At 35.9% G+C, this 21,440-nt stretch overlaps 1 protein-coding gene across 2 annotated transcripts in view; it reads left to right on the top strand.

The window, feature by feature from the left end:
* Positions 1–20,990, top strand: part of CWF19L2 (CWF19 like cell cycle control factor 2) — a 63,784-nt gene extending 42,794 nt beyond the window's left edge. Inside the window, exons 13-19 of one of the 2 annotated variants that reach the window (XM_085216266.1) lie at positions 11,546–11,758; positions 12,336–12,452; positions 16,350–16,505; positions 17,520–17,600; positions 19,478–19,579; positions 20,418–20,558; positions 20,720–20,990. In XM_085216266.1, the coding sequence (XP_085072392.1) occupies positions 11,546–11,758; positions 12,336–12,452; positions 16,350–16,505; positions 17,520–17,600; positions 19,478–19,579; positions 20,418–20,558 (810 nt within the window). In that variant the 3' untranslated portion in view covers positions 20,720–20,990. Of the gene's footprint in view, positions 1–11,545; positions 11,759–12,335; positions 12,453–16,349; positions 16,506–17,519; positions 17,601–19,477; positions 19,580–20,417 lie in introns of both variants that reach the window. The other variant, XM_019612085.3, reaches the window with a different exon arrangement.
* The last annotated feature ends 450 nt before the right edge of the window (positions 20,991–21,440 follow it).

Raw genomic sequence — 21,440 nt, forward strand, 5'->3', positions numbered from 1 at the left:
CAGCACCAGTGTGATTGAAAAGATAAATACAATTTAGGGGATTTTGAAAGATGGGAATTTATGCATGTAAACTTAAAGCATGTAATGCTACTATAGTATACCAGTGATGCTCCCATACTTGAAGGAACTCAAGTGTGGTCAAAGGCACAGAATGGTGGACATTTGAATAATACCTAGCATTTTTTCAGCTTGGGTGGGGAGAAGGTGACTGGTATGTATATGAAAAGAAGTGACAATTAATATAAAAATTGTCATAGAAAGCAACTACTTCTGTATCAAATCATGCTTAACATGATGGAGGTTTTCATTCAAGTAGCAAATGAAGAAAACGGTAGAACTTGTATTGTAGACCACAAGATACTTTGGGGACTGTTACTGTGAGCAGGAGGAGAGAGGATATGGTAATTGTAAACTGCAGTTTCATTGGTAATTATTGAATATGGAAATATGAATACAGTTGTGTCTCAGGATTTCCACATGCTGAGAGAGTTCTCCTCCGCATTAGGAGAATTCCTGAGAGCTGCAGATTTGTAGCAGGAGTGTCAGTTGTAGGAGTTTTTCTCCAAACATATGAGTTTTTCTCCAAAAAGCAATCTCCAATTGCTGAAGATTGATTTTTGCAATGTAAAATAGTCAGAATGCAGTGCAGTGTACAGCTGAGTTCAGTGTTCATTCTATTTTTTTGTTTGTTCATTTGTTTCAGGATAATATTTCTTAGTAATGTTGGAAGAGTGCTTTCTGGTTTATGTATCTTTTTTTTTTTTTTTCAGTTTATGATGGCTCTTAAGTTTGCAGTGACTTTGGATCAGCTGTACTGTGGTTCTTTTTTCTTACTAGACAAAGAGGCACTACATTACGTGGTTTTGTTAGAATGAGCTTCATAGAATCATAGAATCATAGAATCACCAAGGTTAGAAAAGACCTCCAAGATCATCCAGTCCAACCATCCGCCTATCACCAATATTTCCCACTAAACCATGTCTCTTAGTACAGCATCTCCATGTTCCTTCATGACTAGCTCTTGGCTAAGTCTTTTAAGAGAAGATTGAGATCTGTTGTGTATTTCATTCATCTTACTGGCTAAATGAGCTAGAGCAGGTGCTCAAAGTACATCTTCATGTCAATTACTGCTCAAGGTGAAGTTATGCTTTCTGCTGTAAAGTGTACAATTGCAATGTGTTTTTAGTTGTCCAAATCATAATTCATGGTGCCAAAGACCTGCAGTACCATGCAATTTCACATTTAAGTTTCAAAGATTTTTTTTTTTCGGTTGGATTTCATTAAAAGGTGCATTATACATTCTAGTTTCTCTCCTCTGTTAAGAAATGGTTTAATCATTGCTGTATAGCTTATCACCACAAAATGTGATGATTTTCATTTGGCGGTGATTGTGTCTTTGTCTTAAATTAACTGACTATAGGCATACTCAGTTTTCCATATCTTTAGATAGAATGTATTCTTGGCAACATTATAAGGTCAGTATTGGGAAGAAGTGTAGGTTTGTGTATTTACTTTATAAACCTGTACTTCACAGCACATCTGTATTGTTATCTGGGAGCGCAGTGAGACAGTCTTCAAAAAATCTTGCATCTCTCCTGTGTCGATTGAGCAAGGAACTTTTATGTTCAGCAGGAACTCTAGCATCCAACCGTCTATTGTCAGTTTTGGTATGGTGGCATGGTACACTACTTTGACACGTATAAATTATTTTCTTCTTGTGGGCAGAAAACATATTCATAGAGATGAATCTGCCATCTTTCAGAAGAACAATGGGAGGAAACTGCTGAAGGTCTGCAAATGATATCCTGCATAGGATGGGAGAAGGGAGATCCTATCTGTTAAAAATCTGCTGAGTAATTTCATTCATCTTACTTAGTCGGAACTGCTTTTGTTGGGTTATTGTTGTGATTTCTTAGGTGTGACAACTCAGGTAGAGGCAGTTAGTGCTACAGACAAGACAACTGCTTTTGAACAATGAGTACAGGGTGCATTTTTACTACAGTCCCATTGGAAAATGATGATCAATATAACATTATTTCATGCCTCACTCCCATTCAGCTTCACAGTCTAAACGTCTGTTGTGCTCAAGCCATACTTGTCCTAACAAATCTTTACCCACCCATAAAGTCTCCTTTTTTCAGGAGCTCCCCAAGATCAGACCAAAGAGGTATGCCATCTCCGCGCTGGTTGTTTTGATCTCTTGAGCCTAGGTTTTAAATTAAGATGAAAAGCAAATTCCAGTGTATCAGTTTGCTTATGCTCGTTCTTCATACTGTAGAACTGCATCTAATACAACCCTCTTGTTCTTCGCATTTTCTTGCCCTGCTACTTTTTGGTTTTTGTTTGCAACAGGTTGGCACGGACTTCAGTTATCTCGGTTTATAAATACAACCTCTGCCACAGCTGTCCTATGCATGCTAATGTGTTAAACTTAGAAACATTACGAAAAATCCCCATATCTTTTATTTTCAGGGGTGAAAAAGCAGCTTTTTTTTTTTTTTTAAAGTAACAGGAATAAAATACACAATACTAATCTTTTCCATAACTGTAAAAAAGCAGGCCTTAAAATCTGATTCTTTCAAATTTGACTGCAGTGCCCAAAGAAAACAGAAAGTTTGAAGTTGATGTATTTCTGCTTCTTACTTTCTTCAGCAGGGAAAGCAGATTTACGTCTTACTGCTTCCTACTGACTAAAGGATACAAAAAAGCTAAAAAAAAAAAAAAAGGAATTTTTTTTTTTTTTACTGACAGTTTGATAATACAAAATGTGTGAAGTATTCAGTTCTTACTACTGTTAGCTTTAAGCAACTTCTCTGTAGTTCCTTCTGCCCTTGACTGTTATAAGTAGTTCAATTTTCCCAAATTCATGCTGTTAAAACGTACGTAATCCTTTCATTTCATCAATAGATGCTTGTGGGTGTATGGAGACTGATTTCTGGAACAGTGCCTCAATAGAAATTTCCTTTTATTTGGATGCAGAAATTCTACTCGGGATTTTTTTTCTGCTTTTTGATTAAGTTTTACTAAAAGCAAGTGAGAAAGATTAATTTGTATTGCACATCAGACCATTTCAATTTTGGCCATGAACTAATTTTATTTAAAAGTCTCTGCAGTAATTTGTATAACATGAATTTAAATGCTTAAGACATTTATTTAAAGTACAAAATGGCATTAGTAATGCTGCCTTTATTTACTGAAGAGATGTGCTGATATTATATATTTCCAAAAAGGGAATTTGCACATTGCCTTCCATTGGTTTGGATCTGTAAAATGGCAAATTGCTTTCAGGCTCATCATTTCCTCTTGCTGCACAATCCTGTCTATTGTACCTATTTGCATTTCCATCATCATAAATAAAAATAACAGTCTGCAAGTGCCTTACAAGCTAAACTGAAAGAATGCAGGATGCTGCTGCTGTTAGGTAACACATTTGTTTTTTCTTCACCTGGGGAAGCCCTTGTAGGGCAGTGTTTAACAGACACGATCACATCCTTACATAGCTCTGTGCATTGTTGCTTTTTACATTCACTTGAAGATGTAAGCATGCATGTGGTGTACTGTAGAAAAATTAATACAGAAACGTGAGAGAAAAAATTCCATTTGTCTTGTTCTGTGTTCCACTAGGCTTCAGTTGAATGCAATAAACAGCTTTCTGTGTGTATTGCATGGACACTGAGTTAAAACTGTTCTTTGGAACCAAATCCAAGTTGTGAGAGCCAGGTTAGAAAAGAAAACCTGGGAAAATGAGGAACTCTATAGATGCAGCACATGTTAAACATCTGTGTAAATGTTTTGTGTTCTTTATGATTTATGCTAAGGTTACCAGATAAACTGCAAATGAAGAGACCTCATTGTGGCCTTCCAATATTTGAAGGGAGCGTATAAACAGGAGGGGGAATGGCTGTTCACAAGGGTGGGTAGTGATAGGATGAGGGGAATGGTTTTAAACTGAGACGGGGTGTTTGGATTAGATATGAGGAGGAAGTTTTTCACTCAGAGGGTGCTGACACACTGGAACAGGTTGCCCAAGGAGGCTGTGGATGCCCCATCCCTGGAGGCATTCAGGGCCAGGCTGGATGTGGCTCTGGGCAGCCTGGTCTGGTGGTTGGTGACCCTGCACATAGCAGGGGGGTTGAAACAATGATTGATGATCATTGTGATCCTTTTCAACCCAGGCCATTCTATGATTCTACGGAGACATGTGCAGGACAGCTTGTTTTGTGCCTTAAAATTGAGGACATGGATAACTGTAGGGTTACATGCTAATCATTTGTACTTCTAATGCCAGTGTTCTGAGGTTGAAGGTATTTTGTCTGGCTTACATTTCATTTCACTGGCTTGAAGATAAAGTTTTATCTGTCTTGATATCTAATTGTAGCAAAATGTGCAGTTTTCATTTCAAATAGCTGAAACAAGGAGTGTGCTCCCTATCCATTGAACAGCAGTCGGTTGTTTGCTTCTTGCTTGGCTTTCCATTGCTCAGAGGTGGCCCGAATTGCCTTACTCATCAAAATTGCTCGCAATGTTCTCCTGTCAGCAACATGGACCTCAAAAATACTGTGGTGATGTGTAAGAATTCTTTGATGCTCTGTGTTTACCGTGTTATTTTACTAGGAAGAGAAGTTTGGGAAATGCCTGTATGTGGCATTGTTTGTTGGATTAAACCTACAAACTCAGTTTCTGTGGTTATAGGAAGGTTGGAGTTACAGTAACAAAATTAACATGATGAAGTTTTATCTTAATAAAGCTTGAGCAAATACAGTTTGAGATGAGATAGACTTATTTCTATGGTGATTTTGTTGTAAACGATGTGTTTAAATTTAAGAGTAGTGACATGTTCTTATGTCACTCAGGTTTATACTCTAAAATAATAGTTTATTCTTTTTTGCAGCTTCCCAAAATATATTATGAGTACAGCATTCCACAAATATTAACTCTGTCATTTAAAGTTGAAGACGTCAGCGTTGCCATGGCAATTTAAAATCAAACTGATACATTTTATACAATCTATAGAGGTTTTTTGCAGATTTTCCAAGCAGATGCACTTTTATTAGCTTGTATGGAAGTAACTTTAAATGTGACTGTGTTAAAGAAAACAACAGAAGAGGAAGTTCAACACTTAGATACAAAATAGAACAAGAAAATAAGCTGAAAATAAATCAGAAAAATGCAGGTATATTTTGCTACCATGCTAATTGCATTTAATGGAATTAGAGAAAATTTCAGAGGAAATCTGAAGAGGAAAAGGTGCAATCAGTATATTATGTAGGAGTAATCCCTGTTGATTAGGAGTTCTGTGACTTGAGATTTACTTTCAAATGGTATTGAATCCTTTAGTAGGGCTTTCTTTCCACGGTGTGCACCCGAAGAGCAAGTACTACCAGCAGAGGGAGAGGCACAGCACACTTCAGACTGAATATGGAGGCTGCCAGCAGTGTGGTGGACTCCAGGGGTTTTACTGTAGCAATAAGAAAAACAGAATCAATATAAAATTAAACTGACGTACAGTTCCAGTCTTCTGAACATGTGTTGGCAGAAAAATGAGGCTAAACCTGGAGTGAGCTGAGTACAGATCTGTGAGAGTTACTTTCATAAACAGCCCCATGCCAAGATGCCTACTGGCTTCAATAACGTAAAAATGAAAAAAAAAATCAAATGTTGCGTGAAATGAATATTATATAAGGAAATTACTTATGTAATATAGTAATTAACATAAATAGTAAGAATATGTTAAAGAAGATTTCATCAGCAAATGCAGCACAACATTGTAACTTTTCCATCTCAAATCATTCTCATTTGTGCATTGTCAGATGCCCACATTTTCTTGAGTTCCTGTACTGAATGATCAGATATCTCTCTCTTTCAATTTTTTTTTTTTCCTGGGAGTCTGCCACACTGTAGTATAGCTGTCTAAATGAAAGTCCAGAGGATGATTTTTGTGTTCTCCTGGATGAAATTTGGGTGTCTTTCCTGATTATTCCTAAGCATTTGTATAGTGCAGACCTTTTGTTGGCCAGAGCAAGCAAAATAATGATTCTGTCTCTGTTGGTTAAGCCCAAACTGCACGTGGCTTTGGAAAACAGATTCTCTGTCAGATAGATGGAAAAAAATTCACAATTGCATGCCATGAAATTGTCTGTGTCATTTTGCTGGGTAGTAGGAGGTGAAAGCTGGCTGTGTATTCTCTGGGTAATCGTTACTTGCCAAAGGAGAAGGAAAAGTTGGAAAATGGAGTGCACCTATGAGGGAAGAATGTGGCCCATGGGCCCAAAGAAGCAAAGTGAAATGGGAAACAAAAGACGAGGAACTGACAAGATGCTCTCTTATGAGGGTGTCAGATTCGCTCTACTTTTTTGGTCACTGTCTGGTAGAAACAACAGTGTGAATGTGTTGTCCTTATGGGTGTCTGAATGTTAACTTTGAGCTGGTCAGTGATATTCCTAGGACATTCAAACTTAAAGTGCTACATAAGTGGTTGCCAATTTCTCTGTGCAGCACAAAATACAACATGTCTGTATAGGTAGCATCAGGCCTGGCTTGGGAACTAAACCACAACTTCCAGAATGCATCGACTCCCACGTTTAACAGATGTAACATGTCACTTGTTGCAGCACAGGGACTTTCCAGCAACACCTTGGCATGGTTTCTCCTTTGAATTTGTACTAGCTGTGTGTTTTGTACGGAAGAACATATTTATGAAATAAATCAGTTTTTAAATGGTTACTTTCTTCCCTTCTGGCGTTTAGGAGAACACTGTCTTCTTGTTCTTTCGATTCCCCAGTAACTTGCTCAGAGTTTTTTTATAGCCAAGTAATGCAATTGACAAAGCATACCAGACACCCTAGAATAAGAGTCGAAATTTTTGGAGAGAGAATTTCCATTTTCTTCCTGAATAACCTTTTTTTTTTTTTTTTTAAGCTAATATCTAGAATAGTAGTTGAAGAATACCATCTATTCTGCTGTAGTAGCAGTTGCATTTTATTGTATTTTAGTGCTGTCATGTAAGTGTATCTCATCTGCAGCATTTCAGGGAAATACATTTTTAAGGAATTATGCTCTTAAAAATCTCTATTTTTCTTTATTTAACTTCTACTGGCAGAGGATATGTTGATGATATTCATTGCTACTATTGCAATATTATGAACTAAATATAATTTTTGTTTGTTTTTGTGACTTTTAAGACAGCAAAAGCATTGTTGAATGGATTTGCTGGCAGAAACTTGTAGCATATCTTATTTCAGTAGGAATACACAACTCTTGCTGGATGTTAGTTTTACCTGTCTTTAAGTTTCTGACCTCGGTGAGAGGGACATTGTTATAATAGAGGATTTGCAAAGAAATTGTTATTTCAGTCATGATGCTTTTTTCGAGGTGCAAATATATTCTATTTTAACACTCCTGTAAAATTATCTAAAGGATGTGATTAAAATACGACAAGAAATGAAGATTCAGGGGCAGGGTGACCGTGTGTAACTGGGTCTCTGTCTCAAAACTGCAGAATATGGCACTGTGCATTGGTGTTCATTACAGAAAATCCTGAAGTATTGAACGAGTGATGTATGCACATGATTCCACTTTTGTATAAAGCCTGCGCAACACTGTTAGAATAGAAGATATTACTTAATTTTTTCTGCCCTTTCCCTTCACTTTGAGGACTTCTAATTTTGAATTCTGAACAGCTACTGACAGATTTTAAGAAGGCACTGAGAGATCTCTCTAGTGCAGCTGGGGAATATTTCCCACCCGTTCTTCTGGACTCCAACTTTTACCAGTGATTTTTTGTTATGTTTTGTTTGTTTTTCCTTTTTTTTCCCCTTCTTTTTATAAGATCTATAACTTATTAAGTTTCCTGAATTGCTCTTATTTTTTTGATATCACTCAAGGTTACATATGTATTTGACTTTATTTTATTTCAGACCTACTCTTAAATTTGAGTCACTGAATTTTAAATATTTTTCCATGTTTTCATCATCAGATGATAAAGAAAAGTACGGTTGCTAAAGAACAGCATCATCATTTCTTTCTGGTCTTACTGAGTTACCATGTGAAATGTAGCAATCTTGTGTTGTTCAGGAGGAAACCAAATCTGGTCTTTAGATAGCATTTTAATAATGGTTACTGCTTTTAAGATAAGCCTTCTGTTTTGGCCTCCATGTGTCTTGTTGTATTCAGCACTTTATTCACCGTAGAAGAAAGACATCAACCAGCCTGTTTAATGAGATGAATATTCATTTCATCAGCAGATAGAATTCTTGACTACTGTTCCTGTTGTGTTAAGAAAGAGACTTGCTTAATGGGATCCGTAGAGTATTTTTAAGTCATTTGTGGAGAGTGCTGTTACATTAAAGAGATTGTGTTTAGCAAACCAGATATTTCCATGACTGTCCAGATATTTCCTTCTAAGTGCAAGGAAAGCAAAGTAGTGATGGCAGTCTGTTCTGTGGATGATATTTCTGATATCCAAGGTTTTGTTTTCCATTCTGTCTTTTCTTTATAGTCTGCCAGCTGTCTTGTTTCATGTCTATTTGCATTCTCATGGCAGATTGATTAAAAGATGAGAGAAAAAAAAGTAATAATGGAGTGGTGCTATTCTACAGGTAGTACTTATTTGTATTTCTTTTAATGAAACTCTAGTTCTACTTTTCTTATCCTCGTATGACAGTAGAACAGAGGATGGATTTTTTGATGACTAAAACTAAATATTTTTTCTGCAGCTGAAGAATCTCCTGTTTATTTTAAATACAGGAGTACAGAATTTTAGTAAGACAACAAAAACAGAACTCTGCTGTTGAACTGTTGATTTTAATATACAGTGGCTTTCAGTAGGAAATGCACATCAGCAACTGAATGTATTAGAGCTACATAAAGTAGTATTAAGGAAGCTGGAATGCAGTTGCTTGGTGCTGAAGGTACTGAGCATTTTTCAAAAGAAGCCGTTGATCTGTTTCAGGGATTTGCAAGATTCAGGAAGAGTAAGAGCTGATTTCTGTGTTTTGTGAAGGAAAGCTAATTATCTACTGTCTAAAAAATGGTCTTTTTATTTTTTCTTTCTTAGCAAGATATCTAAGCTAACTACTTATGAGGTATATGGAAGATTTTCTTTTATTTGGAGAATGTGTTTCAATTATGATAATTGTTTTAATGTTGCTGTTATCTTAAATTGTGGCTACATATGAACATTGAAGGTGGAAGGGAGACCGTTCCAAGCACAATATGTGATTTGAATCTGTAAGAAAATAGAATGAAGCTACCATATTATGTGCAATAAGTCACATATATAAATCAGCAGTCCATTGTGACTGGATTCTTTGTAGGTCTCTTTACAATGGAGACAGTTACAAGGGGTCTGTCTGAAGGTTCAGTATTATTTAGCTGTGCATTCTAGATATCAAACGTTAGAAGTGTAGATTTATTAATGTTCTTAGGTTGGATTTAACGTCGTTTTAGTAATGAGGTAAAATGTCTCTAACCAAAATATCTGAGAGACTATTTTTGAAGAGAAGCCTCTTAAATCAGTCTTCAGCAAATCATAATTTTGACACCCTTGACCCTAAATCTTTTCGAATCTTTTGAATGTTTACAGTATTTATCTTTTTGTTCAGAAACCCTCTGTACTCAGCGGAAGAGACATTTAGCAAATTGACTGCATTGGAAATTTGTTTTTCTGCTCAGATATTAATATTTTATTTCAAACTATTAAGTTAAAAGTGTCTCAGATGCAAACCAGCTCCTCCTGGGAGGAAATGCAGCTTTCTTGCTGTGTTCAGCTCTGTTAGCATGATGTAGCTTCAGCTAAAGTATCTACCGAGTTGTGTCATTGATTCTGGTGTTACTGTACGTGAGAGAGCAGGACTCCAAGTCTTGAAGACCAGTATATGCATTTTCCTTTCTTTTTCAGTTATTCCCTGGGCAGATGTTTCTAAGTGCTTTAAGAGAATTTTCAAGAGGTTTTCTTTCATTATCTTAACAAAGGCACTTCATTTACATAATCACAGAAAATAACGTATCTGTCAAATGCCTTTATTTAGCACTAGTCCTTTGCTAGAGATACCTCGATCAGTGTTTTAATGTCTATTAGGATTTGTTGCAAATACACTTTTATCATTTCCCTAGCAATTCTTGAAGCAAAACTACTCATACATAAATCTGCTAATGCTCTGAAGGTCTAGCACCTCCTATATCAACAGATCTATACAATGTGTTTTTTTTTTTTTTTTTTTTTTCCCCGTCATTCTGATGAGGAAATTATTGAAACTATCCAAGGTAAAATTACAGTCAAGTATAGCATGAGTTATTACAGCATTGGGACTTCATTTATAGAAGAAAAACTTGGAAAAATTATTTTGAAAGCTTTTTACTTTTGCTTTAGTTGTGTATGTTGAATGTTTAGGGTATTAATGGCACGTAATCTTATAACTGTATAGAGTAAGCTGAAAGAATTAAGTGTGTAAATACTTTCTGAAGTCCTTTACAGTCAGTCTTTGTAATTAAGACTTGCTAAGTCTTCATTTCAGCAATACAACAAGGAATTTATTTGTCATCAGCAAAGGCTGATTATATAAGACTGATGCTATACACACACCCACACATGTATGTTGCATGGTGAAGCTTAGTAAAATCTTTTATCATTTGATTTTGTGTCATAATACACATAAATTTTTTCCTTTTCTTTCTGTTCACTGTCTCTTCTTGCCCTTGCCCTGTAACCCCAGCATCACGTCCAGTTCCTATATACAGACACCATTCCTTCTAAGTAGTGTCCAGGTGAGGTATATCCATTCTGTATGGGTTTCCAAAATATTTAGACCCTGTAAGATACTGTTAACCATCAAACACATCTTCATAACTAATACTAAATTTTCAGAGCTTTCTTTTAAATAAATGGCACCTACCTGAAATGTAACAATTAATTATCAAACAAACAAACAAACAAAGTGAATTATTCAGCCTTGTTTCTTGTAAAGTTAGTTGTGTTGGTTATCCCTATCCAGGAACAGATCCATTCAAGACAGACAAAGTATTGAAAACAAAAACTTCTCCACAGAATTAGCATTGTTCACCTGAGATGTTTGCATGTTTTCACAGAGTATGAAGATGAAGTATAGATTCATGGTCTAGTTATTTTACAAAACATGATTTAGTGGGCAATGATAGTAGGAAAGGAAGAGAAAGGGAAAGACTGAAATAGAATGTATGATAGTACATGATTAAAAGAAGATTGTGCATCTATTTTAAGTTGGAGTTTTGCCAGGGTTATATTGAAATACCTAGCTCTTAACTTGTGATGGAATATAGTGATATACTCCTCTTCCTGTTGTTAAACATCTGTACTTTAATACCTAAGCTGTCTGAAACAGGGTATGACAGCTCTCAGGAAATGTATCTGATAATAGTATGGTTTGCAGATGCTGTATGGAAGGGAGCAGTGCTGCTTCTGTTACACATTTTATCTTTTTCTTAGTAAAGGATATTACAAAAAGCTAAGTATGCTTTTTTTCCTAACTTATATATATTTAAATGCAATTTTTTTGGTCTCTCTTTTCAGCTTATGGAAAAAACTGACAGAGACTACTACACTCTGGATGACATGTTTGTTTCCAAAGCAGCCAAAAGAGCACGCAGTGGGGAAGAAGAAGAAATACAAAGAAGAAAAGCAATACGTGAGCACCAACAGCTTGCTGCACGCATGGAAAAGTGTCCTTACTGTTTTGACAGCAGTGAACTTTCTAAACATCTTATTATTGCAATTGGTACCAAGGTAAGAAAATAGCAATTTAGCACAAAAGTAAATATAAAAAAGAAAGAATAGTAGAGTGACTGAGTTAAAGAACACAGTTGATTCTTTGATTATTCTGCATCTTATTCTCCCTGCCCTTCCAAGGATTAGGGAGAAAAAAGATATGAATCTGTTGTGAATTACAAATCTAGTCTTTGATATCAGAACTTCTGATTTGTGGAAAACATAAAGCAATAATGAAAGATCTAAGTACAGACTGTAGGTGGATTTCTGGAAGGCTAAATCATACTGCACTGGAGGAAATTTGAACTGATTAAGATCTGTATCTCAATGATATCAAAGAAACTCAAGTGCAGAATTTCATTCTTAAGCTTAAAATCCTTTGAAATAAACAAAACCAAACCTTCCTCATTTTGTTAATTCTTTTAAAATATGTATGAGTATTTGGATTTATATCCAAATATACTTTGCTGTAAGTAGAAAATAATGGCTTCTATTGGTTTGAACTGTAGCAGATCATGCATTTCTTCAACTTAGCAATGAGAATATTTTTAACTCTAGAATAATAGGCACTTCAGTTTTTGTTCACTCTTTATAGGTATACTTGTCTCTGCCAAGCAACCAGTCCTTAATTGAAGGTCACTGCCTGATAGCTCCTTTACAGCACCATACTGCAGCAACTCTTTTGGATGAAGAAATCTGGGAAGAAATCCAGGTCAGCTAAGAAACTGTTTTGTGTTCCAACAGCTTTGTAAAATAATATTGTTTTGAATAACATAGTACACACTTGAAAAGTAGGTACACAAGAATCTAATTAGGTTTAACAAGGCAAAGTGCAAAGTGTTGCACTTGGGTCAAGGCAATCTCCGATATGAGTTCAGACTTTGAGAAGAACTTATTGAGAGCAGCCCTGACAAGAAAAACTTGGATGTTCTGATAGACAAAAATTTGGACATGAGCTGGCAGTGTGCACTTACAGCCCAGAAGGCCAAACAGCATCCTGAGGTGCATCAAAAGAGGAGTGACAATAGGGAGAGAGAGGGAATTGTCACTCGCTACTGTGCCCTTATGAGGCCCCATCTGCAGAACTGTGTCCATGGCTGGGGCCCCCAGTACAGGAGGGATGTGGAGCTCTTGGAGCGGTTCCAGAAGAGGGCCACAAGAATGATCAAAGGGCTGGAGCACCTCTCTTATGAAGATGGAACTTTATGATTGGTATAACTGGGCTTGTTTAATCTAGAGAAGAGAAGGCTCCAGGGAGACCTCATTGCAGCCTTTCAGCACATGAAGTGAGCCTACAAGCAGAAGGATTACCAACTTTCTACATGATCTGATAGTGGTAGGACAAGGGGGAATGGCTTTAATCTAAAAAGAGGGGAGACTTGGGTTAGATCTTAGGAAGAAACTTTTCACTGACAGAGTGGTGAGCTGCTAAAAAGGTGCCTGGAGAGGTTGCAGATACCCCATCCCTGGATGCCAAGATGAATGAGACCCTGGGCAGTGTGATCTAGTGGATGGCAACTCTGCTTGGAACTAGATGATCTTTAAGGTCGCCTCCTATCTAAGCCATTCTATGATTTGATTGTGTGATATTTGTCATGTCTATTTTAATAGTTTCCAACCTGTCAGCTCATTTTGATCCCACTAAGGGATAGAACATGTTTGCATTATAAAAGGAAATGAATGGTCAAAAGTTGGTAAAGGGAGATGCATGATAAACATTGAAGAAAAGTTTCAGTGTATAAGCCCTAGAAAAAAAAATGCCTAAGAATGTTGCAGAACTTCTTGGAGATCCTGGAATAAATGAGAGGCATGTGTCAAGACTGACATAGGTACAGCTGATCCCTTGCAGAAAGCGTAATAACTGGTTAGGTTACACTATTAAGAAAATGATTGTCAGAGAGGAAAGATCAGTTATAATGAAGCACCAGCTAAAGATACATTTTTACATGAGGTGGTTTTTTTTTTTTTTTTGTTTTGTTTTTTTTAAGCTAATCTGATTTTGGGGTAGATATCATTCTTACTCATATCTGAGGTCCCTGTTAGGATACAATTTCCTCCTTCTTTAATAAGATTTTTTTACAATAAAAGTGCCAAATGTGATGGATCAAGCTCTCTTTCATGTGAATACATTTTGAAGTTTCTTTGAGTTTTGTTTTCTTTGGAAAAGGAAAAAAAAGGGAGACATATAAGAAACTTTTGCCTAGAAGATAGATAGTGATCAGCCTCTCTTAATTCCACCATTGGTATTGTTATAATGGAAAAACAACTTGCATCAATATATTAGAGACTATTTCAAAGAAGATAAAAAATTAACAACTTCCACAGTTTCTAGGTTTAAAATCAGGTTAATATGTGAGTTTGAAATGGCTTAAGTAACTTTGATCTTGTCTCAAGTCTAGCGTATGGGTTCTCTGACTTTCCACAGGTACTCCCAGCATTGATACTCGTGGCTGATGTAATTTTTGTACAGTGTTGCTTTGTAAATTACTCTCATCCCTGAGCAGAATAAAAAGGAGAACTTTCATATATGAACAGAAATGCTTCAGAAAGTTGTGTAAGAAGGGAACAAGCTTAATGAGTATGATCAGAAGGAAAAACAAAGGATGAGAGTGAAGTGGTCTATATGTTGATCCTGCGTCCTCTATTTTAACCCATTGTCTTTTAGCAAAATAGGGTCATAGAATAAATGATTCAAAATAAAAGATGATCACTTTTCTAAATGAAGGAAAATAGGATAAAGACAAGATAAGTAAATGCAGTTTCTGTATTTAGTCCTGGAATTTTTCTTGCTAGAAAATGCAGCTTGTTGGTAAACTCATCAATTCTGTGAATATGTTAATTGTGAGTTTAAATATTTCTTTGTGGCGAAGTACTTAGGAGGTGATGGTCACGTTATTTTGCAGCTTTTGTGTAATTCAGTAGGAGGAGTCTGGAAAGCTTCCATAGGAATATAAGCACACACTTACTTGGTGACCAAACTAACGTAATGATGCCAAAGCCCTATTTGGTATTGTTGCCAGAAAAAAAAAAACCATCTTTATTACACTATATTGCACGTGTTTTAGCTCTATTTACCATTTTTTTTCCCAAGATATGTGTGTCTTCAGATGCCTGAATTTAACATGATGCATGTTTTAGAAGTTACCTACTTCACTTGACAAAGTAAATACGCATCTAATTTTTTTATATAAAAATACATAAATCTTTGCATGTTCTGTTGCCTGAGTTGTGACATGTATCAACATACTGTGTATTTGAGCATGAACCATGCCTCCTTGATGAAAATACTGAAGAGCACAGGTACCAGTACAGACCCATGATGGTCACCACACATCACTGATCTCCATACTGATCTATTGGTCACTACCCTCTGGGTATGATCTTGCAACCAGTTTATCAACTCTTGAACAGTCCACCTATGAAATCGCTATCTTTCCAGTTTGGAGAGAAGAATGTTACAGGGAGCCATGTCAAAAGCCTTACTGAAGTCCAGATAGATAGCTCTTCCCTTGTCTATTGATACAGTTATATCATCATAGAAGGCGCTAGGTGGTCAGACAGGACTTGCCCTTGGTGAAGCAATGCTGGTTGTCTCATATCACCTCTTTCCCTTCCTTCTTAAGATAATTTCCAGGAGGATCTGTTCCATGAGCAGTGGTTAGGCTAACAGGTCCATAGTTCCTTGGGTGGTCCTTTCTAAATTTCTTAAAAATGGGATTGACAATGCCTTTTTTCTAGTCACCAGGAACTGTCACCTGACTGCCATGATTTTTCAGATATCAGCTCTACCTTGGGACTCTGGGATGCATGTCAGTGGGACCCATGGACTTATGGGTGTTCAGTTGTCTCAAGTGGTTTTAAACCTGATCTTTGCTTACAGTGGGAGGGATATTGCTCCCCCAGTTCTCCCCTCCCAACCCATCTGCTTGAAGAGCAGTTGCCAGTGAAGACTGAGGCACAAAAGTTGTTGAGTACTTCATACTTCTCCTTGTCCATTGTTACCAGCCTGCCTGTGTTGCTCTGTAGTGGGGGTACGCCTTCTTGGACATTCCTTTTCTCATGATAAGTCTCTCGAAGCCTTTTTTACTCTTCTTTGTGCCTCTTTCCAAGGCCAGTTCCAGGCAGTCTCCAATCCTGATGTCACCAATCAATTCACTTGTGTTGGTGAGGAGTAGATCCAACATTGCATCCTCTCTGGTGGGGATGTCTATTACTTGGCTCAGGAAGTTATCCCTGATACAGTCTAGGAGCCTCCTGGGTTGCCTAATTCTTATGGTACCTCATAGTTATGAAATTCAACCTAGTTTTAGTTCCAATTGTAAATAATAATAATAATAATAAATGTGATATTAACTGGAACTGAGTTTATACTGTTAAGTATAATGCATATTTCACAATAGATTCCTAGACTTTGTATGTTTGCACTGTAAGAAATACAGTTTGTATTAGATTGTTGAATAAAGTAGAATATTCCTAGTGTGATCACCGCTGTTCCATTTTATTATAATTTTTTAAGGAATTATATATCTATTAGTGAAAAAATATAAAATATTTTATCTGGAAGCTTTGAAAAGCTAATTCAAATGATACATTCTTTTTCTTTTAACAGATGTTTAGAACGGCACTGGTGAAAATGTTTGAAGCTAAAGGCTTGGACTGTGTCTTTATAGAAACAAATATGAGTATGAAGAAACGATATCATATGGTATACGAATGCATTCCTCTTCCAAAAGAAGTAGGAGATATGGCTCCAATCTACTTTAAGGTATATGAAAAAAGCATTTTCTATAGGTCATTTGAATGTATTTATCATAAATTATTTCTGGAAAAGTTTTTTTATATTGAAGTACTAGTTTTGAAAAAGTAATTTTTTGTTTTTCTGATGAAGAAATGTTTCTTGATCTTTAAACAAATGTGTTGATTTAGTATCTGAAAAAGAAGCTTTTATAAGGGTAAATTTGACTGAGTACACACATACTTCAGTATTTATGAGTGTATTATTTTATTTGTTCTTTGAAAATGTTCTTGTTCTCTGGAAATAAATAATGTAATTGTTTTAACGAAGTGGAAGTCAGTGTGATGAATAGCAACGCAGTAACTTTTACAACACATTTGTAACTGTCCACATGATTCATCTCATTGGCTTTGTTTTAAGTGCATTGAGTATTTTCTTTGAAAACTAATAAAGTTGAAGTACAAGCTTCAATGCAGTGTCATTTGTGTTAAACTTTTTCAGAAAGTTTTCACCATTAAAATACACAGTAAATGAAAATTAAATGACAATGAGAAAGGTACCTACACTATACACACTTCCATATTACGAAAGATGCAAAGTCAGTTTTACAGGTGTTTGAGTGCAGTCAGGCTCCTAATTTGGATTTTCGTTTTGGAGTTTAAAAATAGGAAAAAGGAAAAGAAGATAAAAGAATAAAAAAGGCTAATATGGCATAATGAAATCAGTACAGGTTTGTTAAGAGCTTAGTAAAAAGAAAATGAGACCTTTTAGTTCCTAATAATTTGGAAGTTTTTTATTAGAGATAACTTGTCAGGCAAAAGATAGATTTCAGGGGAAAAAAAGGAATAGAATTAAGTGAGTTTAAAGATATTAAATCATTCCTCTATAAAGTATATTCTCGAAATCAGAAAGATTACCAAAACCAAAATTACTTTGTTAAGAAATAACTAGTACTTGCAGTGCAAAGTTCGCTTTACTCCATTGGAAAGTGAGTTCTTTGCTGTATGAAGGGCTATTTTCTCATTTAGATAAATGATTTTACAGAAAGCTATAATGGAGTCTGATGAAGAGTGGTCCATGAACAAGAAGATAATTGATCTTTCTTCAAAAGATGTTCGGAAATCTGTAAGTAATGAAATGTATTGAACACTGACATTTTCAGCAAATTGCTTTCATCTGTTTTAGTTATTAACTGTTTCAAAGAGAGAAGAAAAGGAGCGCAATTGAATTAGTGGATCAGGAGATGGCATAGACATGATGAGCATTGGAGTCTGACTGAACGCCTAATTGACGTTAGAAAAGATTCCCATTTATTTCAACAACAGATGGACTGAGCTGCAAACACTGCTTGAGAACAAAGCTGGCATTTTAAGTACATGTACCAGCATAATTTTCTTGATTAACTTTAAGAATTAAGATAGATCAAAGATCTGCAAATTGCTGTCTGGGAAAGAATATGGTGTATCTTTTGCATTGACCTGGAAGAGCCTTTGGTGTTGTTTAAATTTATGAAGTGAAGATGCAAATAGTATTATGAATTTTTATTTCTACAACAAAGGAGCTGAAACATTTTTGCGTATGAATCTTAAATGAATAATTCTGAAACTGTTAAGTTCAAAAATTGGTCCGTTGGTATGCTTTGGATTTCTTCTGCTTCTTAGCCTTTCGTAACAGGGAAAGTCAACACATGTCTCAAGAAAACAAAGTATAATTTTCTTGTCTTGTGATAGAGCATCAGGACTTTTTTTTTTTAACGAATCATATGTTTTTGTGATTGTATTATGTACCCATTTGAAGGTAGATCACTTTTCAAATTAATTCAGGGCACTTCTTTAAATTAATAAAATGCATCTGTGTGTAAAGTGTTTCACAGTTGTATAACTTTAACATTATTTTAGGAAAAAAAAGAAAAGAATTGCCTTCCAGAACATATGAGAGTACAGTTTAGATACTGACCTGAGGAAAATAGAGTTGCAGTATGAAATGGTGTTGTGTTGAATGAGAAGCAGACATGAGTGTGACATTTATTGGGCTGACTGTGTGCAGAAATTGGGACCAGTTTTCTAGAGGCAGAGCCCTAGCACATGAGCCTAAGCAGCCAATGCTCTTGCATGGTATCAGAGCCTTTCTGTTTCTTACTCTGCACCTTCCAGTAAACAAACTCAGGGGTAAGCAATGGGCTGGGACGGGGCACAGCTGGGACAACTGACACTGACGGTGCAGCAAGAACTCTTCAGCAATAAATAAGCACTGGTGTATTATCAACACTGGCCTAGTTACCAGTCCAAAACATTGCTCTGTGTGGGCTGCTCTGAAGAAAATCCATCCACAAGCAATATAAGGAAAACCTTGTGAAAATTTCAGTTACTTGAACCATAGCAGAGAAGATATGTATGAGTTTGAGGCTTTGTAAACTTTAAATCCAGAAACAAATAATAAGCAAATTATGAAATTATCCACTTTGGCAGTTAATCATAATTCCAGTCATTTAGTTGGTTTTTCCAATAATGTATTCCATGTAGAGATGTTTCCCTTCCCCCTCCTTCATGAAGAGTATCAATGTTTCCTCTGAGTAACCATTTCCTCGTACAACGTGCCACCTTATTGTTAGTAAATGTGCTTAAAATTTGTATTCATCCCATGTAATTCAAAGCTGTGGACTCAGAAAGCCATTTGCTCAGTGTGCATGCTGCTGTCTAGCTGTTTACTTGTCTCTGTCCCTCCCAGTCTCTTACCTGACGTATAGTGGTGCCCTCCAGGTTCTGCCACCTGGCAGTCCTTTTTTTTCTGTTTATGGTGTCTAGTTGACATTGTATTTTTTTTCCCTTTACCTGTTGGTCTTAGTGAACTGTATTTTATACTGCACGAAGTGGTTTCGAAAGTGATTTAAAATAAAATGTGATAATACTAACTGTAAAATCACTTTCTTCAAGAAGTTGTGGGGAGGTTATTAAATGCTTGCAGTCTATTAAACATCTAAAAATGCATTTTTTTGTATATAGGTTCCTAAAGGATTACCATACTTTTCAGTGGACTTTGGCCTTCAAGGAGGGTTTGCTCATATCATTGAAGATCAACACAAGTTCCCTCACTACTTCGGAAAGGTACTGTATACAAAATCAGTTTACCAGTTGTACTCTGTACAGTTGTGTAAATTTTGAGTAATTAAAACAGTTGCTGCTACAACAGTCACTTTGATGTACCTTATCACAGTTCATTACTTGCCTTTTCATGGTAAGTCATTATAACTTAGCTTGTGAATAAAGGATTGCTTTACTGCTTGATACTTAGAATTATAGATCAATTTTTCTTTTGAATCAATAGGAATTCTAGATATTTGACATATAGTCTGATAGATGGAAAATAACTGCTACTATTAAAGATGTTAAAAATAGGGTATTCAGGATGGTGATACCTTCATATAGGCACTCTGACTGCCACTTGTATAAAATAGAGGTCATACACACACAGGCTCACAGACAACTCCTAGTGTGATACATACATGGTTAAATTACTCCATTATGGCATAGAGAGTACATATAGAAAGTGCTTTTCCTTACTATGTCACAGTGATCAGCTCTTGAAAGAGTCAGTATTACAGAAGTTTGAAGAGGGATTAGGAAGTAATATAACTTCAAAAATGTTGAGAGCAAAGTGAGTAGTTTTCTTTATTCTCAGCTTCCCATTTTTTGACACAGATATAGAAATGCATCAACAGTCTTGGAATGTTAGGATATTTTGTGCTTACAACAATTCTAGTGAGGCAACTGTCTCGCAACTACAGTTATAGTTATTGAATTGATATGTGTTTCAGAATTTTCAATTTTTGTAGCTAGCACAAATGATCTCATAATTAGTGCTTTTACATTTTATGCTAAAATAGCAGTAAGTGATATTATACTTTAGCATTTATCATTATCTGTCTTTGTTCTACTTGCAAAGGAAATCATTGGTGGCATGCTGGACTTGGAACCGCGGCTATGGAGAAAAGGAGTCAGGCAGAACTTTGAGGAACAGAGGAAGAAAGTGTTGCAATTTGCACAGTGGTGGAAGCCATATGACTTCACCAAAAAGAAAGAATAAGTATGTCTTTGCAGCTAAGGACTCTATAAGCCATAAATTATATTAAAGGATATTTCATTTATGAAATGTAATACCAGTATATTAAAACCAGTATATTATGTATTACTATTATGTTTTAAACCCAGGAGTGTTATTTAATTGATTTTCTCTTTCTGGTTTAGGTAGTGGATGGATCACATGAACCTGTAAGCCTGACAAAACCAGAAGTTTACAGTGATTTTGGTTTTTAATTTTTTAGCTGAGCCAAAACCAAAATATCCTTGTGACTATTGGAATTCTTAAAAATATAGCATTTTCTTTTGAGTTTTATAATATTTGAAACAATTTTTTATCTTGTAGCATAGAACCAGTGCTTAACTACTGCAGTATCTTTTTGTAGAAAATGGTGTAAATTTTATGAACATGTTGATTAAATCAAATTGTTGCACTGCCTTTGAGTCTTTGTTTTCTTTTAGTTGAGACTATTGCAGTAATGTAAGTGTTCAGTTATGACGTGATAAAACCTTGTTGATCCCGTGCACAAAAATGCAATTTTCTGTACTTTCTTTCAATATGCAGTAGTATTTTCAATCTTACTTGTTGCACAAAGGATGATGAGATGGTCCGTAGCTGATGGCAAATAACAGCTTTAGTGATTATGATTAGTACTGATGACAATTAAAACTGAAAAGGAAGTAGAGAGGAGGGAAGGGAAAGAAACTTAAGGGACAAATATTCTCTGATGGACAGCCAAGAAAGAAAATCATCACAGGGGCTCCCCAAATTACTCTTCTCCACTGAGCATCCTTGCCAGTGTGGCAGAGATCTGTAGCAATACTTCGCAGATAATAAATTCATAGTTTTCACTGGGACTGGCTCAAACTCCATCTTGATTGTTTCTGC

The sequence above is a fragment of the Meleagris gallopavo genome, chromosome 1 (assembly GCF_905368555.1).
Source record: "Meleagris gallopavo chromosome 1, MGAL_WU_HG_1.1, whole genome shotgun sequence".
NCBI lineage: Eukaryota > Metazoa > Chordata > Aves > Galliformes > Phasianidae > Meleagris > Meleagris gallopavo.